The sequence below is a fragment of the Branchiostoma floridae genome, chromosome 7 (genome assembly GCF_000003815.2).
Source record: "Branchiostoma floridae strain S238N-H82 chromosome 7, Bfl_VNyyK, whole genome shotgun sequence".
Taxonomy (NCBI): domain Eukaryota; kingdom Metazoa; phylum Chordata; class Leptocardii; order Amphioxiformes; family Branchiostomatidae; genus Branchiostoma; species Branchiostoma floridae.
The window spans coordinates 17294182-17301101 of NC_049985.1; the positions used below are offsets into that span (position 1 = coordinate 17294182).

Genomic DNA, 6920 nt, shown 5'->3' on the forward strand with positions numbered 1-6920 from the left:
ACATCTTACACACCTGTAGAGAGTCTCACCTGGCCTGTAGACAATGGAAACACACCTTAGCTACCTCTACAGTGTGTTACCTGGCCTGTAGACAATGGAAACACACCTTAGCTACCTCTACAGTGTCTTACCTGGCCTGTAGACTATGGAAACACGCCTTAGTTACCTGTACAGAGTTTCACCTGGCCTGTAGACTATTGAAACACACCTTACACACTTGTACGGGTTCACCTGGCCTGTAGACTATGGAAACACACTTTACAGTAAGTTACACACCTGTACAGGGTCTCACCTGGCCTGTAGACAATTGAAACACACCTTACACGCCTGTACAGAGTCTCACCTGGCCTGTAGACAATGGAAACACTGTTCAAACACACCTTAGCTACCTCTACAGTGTCTTACCTGGCCTGTAGACGCTGGAAAAACCCTTTAATACACACATGTAACGTTACAGGGTCTGACCTGGGCTGTACTTGTAGACAATGGAAATGCACTTTACACACCTGTACAGCGTCTCACTTGGCCTGCATGAAAAGATAACACACCTTACTGACATGTACAGTGTCTCACCTGGCCTGTAGTTAAATGAAAGATGCTGTCTATTAAAGATGTAGTACACCGGTGGTAGCCCGAGCCTCCTTGCCCGAGCGAATAACACAAAGTGTTGGAGTCTGCGCAGTAACATATTCCAAGAAGCAAGCAGAAAGGTCAGGAGTCACGTATACGCGCGTCACTTCCGGTTTCAGCGCACAACGGTTGCAGCACTACGAAAAATATTTTACCCCGGCGTAGTACGGGATGTAGAAGGCGTCCGCGCTGTGCGGGTCCAGCGTGCGGGACGGGCTGTACAGGGCTTTCTGATGTAGGATCACCTGGGCAATGGAGTACAGTAACAATCTAACAATACTCAATGTATTACAGCGTGCGGGACGGGCTGTACAGGGCCTTCTGATGTAGGATCACCTGGGCAATGGAGTATAAACAATACTCAATGTATTACAGCGTGCGGGACGGGTTGTACAGGGCCTTATGGTGCAGGATCACCTGGGCAATATAGTACAATACACGTTTATTCCAACTGGTAAAACATACACAATTATGGTCTTATTTTAGAAAGAATGCAAACCGACATTACTTTTTCGATTGAACATTGTGCAGGGAAGTAACGATGCTCTTACATGTTTAATTGATGACACTAGCAAGACGTACGATAGAATCGTAGAGAGTTTTGTTTTTGCTTTAGTTTTTATTGTATTGTTACTATGAACTTTTCCTAGCCATGTTTATCTTGTTGGATGCAATACCATATATATCCGAGACGGGGGTGTGGCTTCCTGACATGTTAAAAAATGGCGTGCGAACTCCGGGCCCATGCATAAACTGACTAGCATCCCCCCCTCCCCGGCGTCTTCTGTTAAATTTCTGTTTACAAATTCTTTAAAACAAACAAACCTCCAGCGCGAACATGTGCGTGTGTCGGTAGGACATGTTGCCGTGGCGAGCGAACTCCGGGCCCATGCCGAAACTACCCAGCCGGAAACAGCCGCCCAGCTCCCGCACCACGCAGCTCACGAGATTCCTGTTAAACTCCGCGGGCAGCTCGTAGATGTACAGTCGGAAGGGCGGATTTTCTTCTGCCGAAACGTTCTTCTTCTGAACCCAACCCCGGTCCCGCAGTGTAATTCCCGCCCGTGCTTCCTGCTGCACGGATGTGTTTAGTAACTGCAGGGGCCTGGAGCGAAAGAGGTCAAAATGTCATCTCTGGTTCGAAGGACTAGAATGAACTATGGATTCAAATACATACTGTTCGCCTTAAACATGGTTGAAACATGCTTGGGGAAATTTCTCTCCAGTTTTGTAATAAAATAAGTTTTATACTTCACAACCAAAAATGCTTCATATTCCGGCGTTTCTGTAGCTAATCTGCTTCTTCCCCCATTGCTGTACGATGGCTTCTGCTGTTTGAACGAGCCTTACTTTCTGTGACCAACCTTTCAGATGTAGTCGTTTTACGGATTCTTGAGAGAACTGGGCTCTTTCCTATCAACTTCTGAATATCGGCATTTCATCTCTGCACAGACGATAACCTGAGCTGCCGCCAAAATATGACTTCGCCGCATTACCTAAAACACGCCAATCATCGTGGAAGAAAAGTAATTTTCGCCCAAAGCCATAACGTTAAATGTCGATTTTATTGTTGCTTATGATTTTGAGCGAAATCTGATACTTCCCTAAATCTGTACTTATAACCTGTCTGCCAAGCGGATGAAACATGATACTGGCGTACAGTGAATATGGTGATTACGTGGTATGGTGATTACCAAAGACAAATGGCCAAGTACTAACCTAGGATTGATGTGTTCAAATATTCGTATTTTCCGGGAACTGTCTTGTGGAATTTGTTATCACGTGGCACCAAGCACGTGTAGCAGCGCTGGATAGTCAGGATTAAAAGTGCCCTGTGCCTGCGAAGCTGGTGTGTTACGCAGAAGGGCGGTTATACCGGCTATATAGATACAAATACAGAAGCTGGTGCGTTACGCCAAAGGACGGTTATACCGGCTATACAGATACAGATACAGATACGTCCGTGTACAGATGTGTACAGGTATAACGTGTACAGGTGTGTAAACTGTGTTTCGGCAGGTGCGCCGAGCTTTACTCCGTATCCCTGAGGAACAGAACAGCGCTGCGGGTGGGATTTAAGGGAGATCCCTTTTCACACCGGCTCATCTATTATTCACGTTGGCATTTCTGCGCTGCTTGTTGTGAGGAGTGACAGGGTTGGATAATGCCAGAGAAGTGACAGGGTTGGATAATGCCAGTGGAATTCTGCTCTCCAACATCCAGTCAAATGTTGGTGTGAAAAATAACGTAGAAGCTAATCAGTACACGTCACACAGCAATGTGGGAGCGCATTCGGCTGTATGTTTCTTGTCTCTTTTATTGTGGAAGGATTTTCATCAAAGCTTTCACAGAACGGGCCTTATCGGCAGGGGTTTTAAACTGTTTCTGTCCCCAATATCTCAATAACGACGTCTATATTCTCTCACTAATTACACATAGTATAATTACACATAGTATAATTACACATAATATAATTACAGTTAGTGTATAGCAGGGAAATCTGACCTGCTTTGTAATGGCCATTGTTCTAGTCTGTACGGATAAAGCATCACCGTTACATCGTAATTCTATTGTTTCAGCGTTACTTTAATCTACAATCACAATATATGGATGTCATTTCGTCAGCTTTCTTGATTGTTCTTTGCAACATATAGTACATAACACTTGGATTACCGATAGCGGAGCGCCTTGTATTGAGCTAAAGGCCGGCGATATGACCGAAGTGTAAGTTATAACGGAAACTACACACCTCACGATGCCCGACACCTTGTTTCTGTGATGGGATGACTCCCTTGTCTCCACACGGCCCGAGGTTCTGACACGGCCCGAGGTCCTGGCGTGGTATGAAAGTCTGACATGGTCCAAGGCCCTAACGTGGTCCGAGCTAGAGGTTCCCCAAAGGTAGACCAGAGTCGCCCCGAGTACCACCCCCAGTAGAACCGCAGTCCTCAGGCTTCTCCTGGGCACCCTGCAGTCCGGCATGACTGGGCTCTGTGACGTCATGCCCATCCTCCCGGCTCAGGTGTCTCTCCAGAATCAATACCGATTATAGATCGTCAATCATTTCTCTCGGACAGCCAGCGCTAGTGACACCACCAACACCGCCCATCCCTGGGCAAAGCGGGTCAGACCGAGACACCTTGTGATACCTTGAATTTCCCGGCCCTGTACTGGCAGGTCCTTCATACAAGTGTAAGCCTTGTCTCACGTGCACGCGTCATACGTAGATGACAATTCTTGTGAAAGTCGTTAGCGTGTCGCAAAAAAATTCCAATATGTGGTCACTTGTGACGGAAAGGGCCCTGTAGATCCTTAGTGAGGCTCGGTACTGCCATAGCCGCGGGTAAGCGGGAAAATCTCACGCCGCTTCAGAATGCGGTCAGGAAAACAAACTGCCCAGTCCCGCTCAGCGCCAAGGTCCCGACCGGGCTCACAGAGGTCCTGTAAACACAGATGTGGCGGGTCGCCACGGCAGCTCCTTCATGTGGGGATGGCGGTGCACGTAATGCACATACTACTTAGTATCCAAACCTATTTTAACTGTCGGCCTCCTGCATCAGATCACGGCTGTTGCACGATTTTTCTTTCCAGCTATATGCACCAGATATTGACATTACATACACATACACGGCCGAACACGCTGACGGGCTGTAGTCTCTGCGTGCCGCTCCACTGTGGCAGTCTGTGCCCTGTGATCCGCCCTGAGCCGGCGCACAGCTGACGGCCCGGCTGGCTGCGGACTCACCTATTCACGCAGGTCACGCCTCGCGAGATTTACGGACGGGCCTTTGGAGAGTCAGGTTTTATTGTGACGTAATGACTCTGAGGATTTGTCGGCACGAGCGCCGCGTGAGCGGGGATCATGGGATTTGTCAGACCCGCAAACGGCAGATCTGTTAGGTGAGCCTTTTCGCCGAGGTCTGGGGGAAAGGTGTTTTTAGGGGCGGGGGGATGGAGGCGGCGCTGATTTGTGATTCTAAACCCGGGTGGAATCCTTTCCCTGTCCATGGTGCTGATCACGAAATCTACCAATCTTTCAAACTGACTTCTCTCAGTGTTTGCCATTGTTATCTTTCTTCTGTGGCCACTGTGAAAGTAAAAAAAAAATAAAAAGAATCCTCTCCTGTTTCCCCTAGCATCAAACTGACGGGAGGATGGATGAAATGGTTCTTTGTAGAACAGCGGCTCACATGTACACGTGCCACTCGGGCGCAGCAAAACCCCTCGCACGTACCACTATACATTATCATTATCTCTGAATAAACTTTCCACTACTACTGATCAGGAGAAACAATTTTACTATCTATCCGGGCACAGCAAAGCCCTTCATACGTATAGCTTTAAATAGATCATATCTTGAATGCTCGCACAGTGTGTATTACATGGTCTTAGATAGTGAGCGTCTACATGTACATGCTCCAGACAAATTTACCGGCATTAGATGGTATGACAGCTGATAGCAGTACAGCCGGCCAGGGAGTGTCCACCAGCCTCCGGGCTGAACATTCTCGCGGGGTTTTTTTTTTTTTTTTTTCTTTTTCAGATTCCGACTTGAAGATGTATTGATGTTGTCGTCATGGCAACATCGACGGCACAGTGTAGAGATATTGACGGGATTGTCGGAGTGCAATGTTATGGTACTCATAGTCAAGGTAAATATGGACATACCTTTTTGTAATTTTTCTGCGAGAATGTTGATGGAAAAAAGGCTAAGTTTTTCCTAGAGAGGACAGAAGAATCAGCATTTCTAAGATCTGACAGAAACGTGACCTTTACTATGTCTTGAGCTGCAGTTGACCTTTCTTGTTATCTCATTTTAGTCCATTACTACGTAGCTAGTCCATCACCGACAGAAGATTCCATTGTAACCAGGGCTAGCCCTTGATAATAGCGATCTAGTTGGGTAGCCCTGACTGTATTTCTCATGATTGAACAGAATAAATAAAATAAAATCAAGTCAAGATTCCCGCCATATCCAAGAGTAAGCTTCATTCCATCTAGCAACGCCTCCTGTGCTCTTTGAGCAAAAGTGCAGTACATAACGCCTGGATTGTTACTATGGACTGTACGACGAGAGAAATGTTCTCTTCGATGGTTGATAAGATAAGGATATGTTGCCTAATTTCCGCTTTAGCACGAAATGCAATGTAATAAATCATATGTTATTGATTCCATCTACAACTGCATGTAATAGTCTGTGTAGATGTGGTAAGATACCATTTTCTTAAATTCAAAAAAATGTGCCTTATCGCTACGACCTGTGCTTAGCTTGTTGGAGCGATTCATACATTCAATGTCAAGTTTTGTATGTTATGTTTGTACATCAGCTTTGTGAAGATACTGGCTGCTCGGCTGAAGATCTGCCCAAGGCTATGGAGGATCATGAGGGAAGGATGGAGGAAGAGGGGTGTGTCTATCCGTGCAACCAGCACGCCCGGATGATGATGTTGATGATTTGGCTCCGAATAAGCAGCGTTCTTTACCGTAACGCACGTTCGCATTCAGTACAAGAATAGTTTGGCATGCAGACAAGAATCCGTCATAGTCAGGAAATGATCATGAGAAAAATAAGAACACTATGTCCTATGTGAATGTTCTTATGTGCTGCTGTTACTTGCTGGCAAGAAATGCGCGTGTTTCACGGTGAGTCCAATGGCTCGCCTTCTTCAGGTCTGAGACCAGATGTCAACAACCTGTCATGAACCAGCCCGCTCCTCACGTCCCCCGTTCCGGACGTCATGAACCAGCCCGCCCCTCACGATCCGGATGTCATGAACCAGCCCGCTCCTCGCGTTCCCCGTTCCGGATGTCCTGAACCAGCCCGCTTCTCACGTCCCCCGTTCCGGATGTCATGAACCAGCCCGCTCCTCGCGTTCCCCGTTCCGGACGTCATGAACCAGCCCGCTTCTCACGTCCCCCGTTCCGGATGTCATGAACCAGCCCGCTTCTCACGTCCCCCGTTCCGGATGTCATGAACCAGCCGCTCCTCCCGTCCCCCGTTCCGGATGTCATGAACCAGCCCGCTTCTCACGTCCCCCGTTCCGGACGTCATGAACCAGCCCGCTTCTCACGTCCCCCGTTCCGGATGTCATGAACCAGCCCGCTCCTCACGTCCCCCGTTCCGGAAGTCATGAACCAGCCCGCTCCTCCCGTCCCCCGTTCCGGAAGTCATGAACCAGCCCGCTCCTCACGTCCTCCGTTCCGGATGTCATGAACCAGCCCGCTCCTCCGGATGTCCTGAACCAGCCCGCTTCTCACGTCCCCCGTTCCGGATGTCATGAACCAGCCCG

The 6920-nt window shown here is 48.0% G+C and overlaps 1 protein-coding gene and 1 long non-coding RNA gene across 2 annotated transcripts in view; both read right to left on the reverse strand.

Annotated features, from left to right (window-relative positions):
* Positions 1 to 788, reverse strand: part of LOC118419479 — a 5981-nt gene extending 5193 nt beyond the window's left edge. Inside the window, exon 1 of the long non-coding RNA XR_004831623.1 lies at positions 574 to 788. This is a non-coding gene — a long non-coding RNA (uncharacterized LOC118419479). The remainder of the gene's footprint in view (positions 1 to 573) is intronic.
* Positions 1 to 3686, reverse strand: part of LOC118420102 (probable xyloglucan galactosyltransferase GT14) — a 10751-nt gene extending 7065 nt beyond the window's left edge. Inside the window, exons 1-4 of the mRNA XM_035826805.1 lie at positions 3380 to 3686; positions 1456 to 1735; positions 1004 to 1047; positions 796 to 900 (exon numbers count right to left, since the gene is read on the reverse strand). Of these exons, the coding sequence (XP_035682698.1) occupies positions 796 to 900; positions 1004 to 1047; positions 1456 to 1735; positions 3380 to 3639 (689 nt within the window). The 5' untranslated portion in view covers positions 3640 to 3686. The remainder of the gene's footprint in view (positions 1 to 795; positions 901 to 1003; positions 1048 to 1455; positions 1736 to 3379) is intronic.
* Positions 3687 to 6920: the final 3234 nt, after the last annotated feature.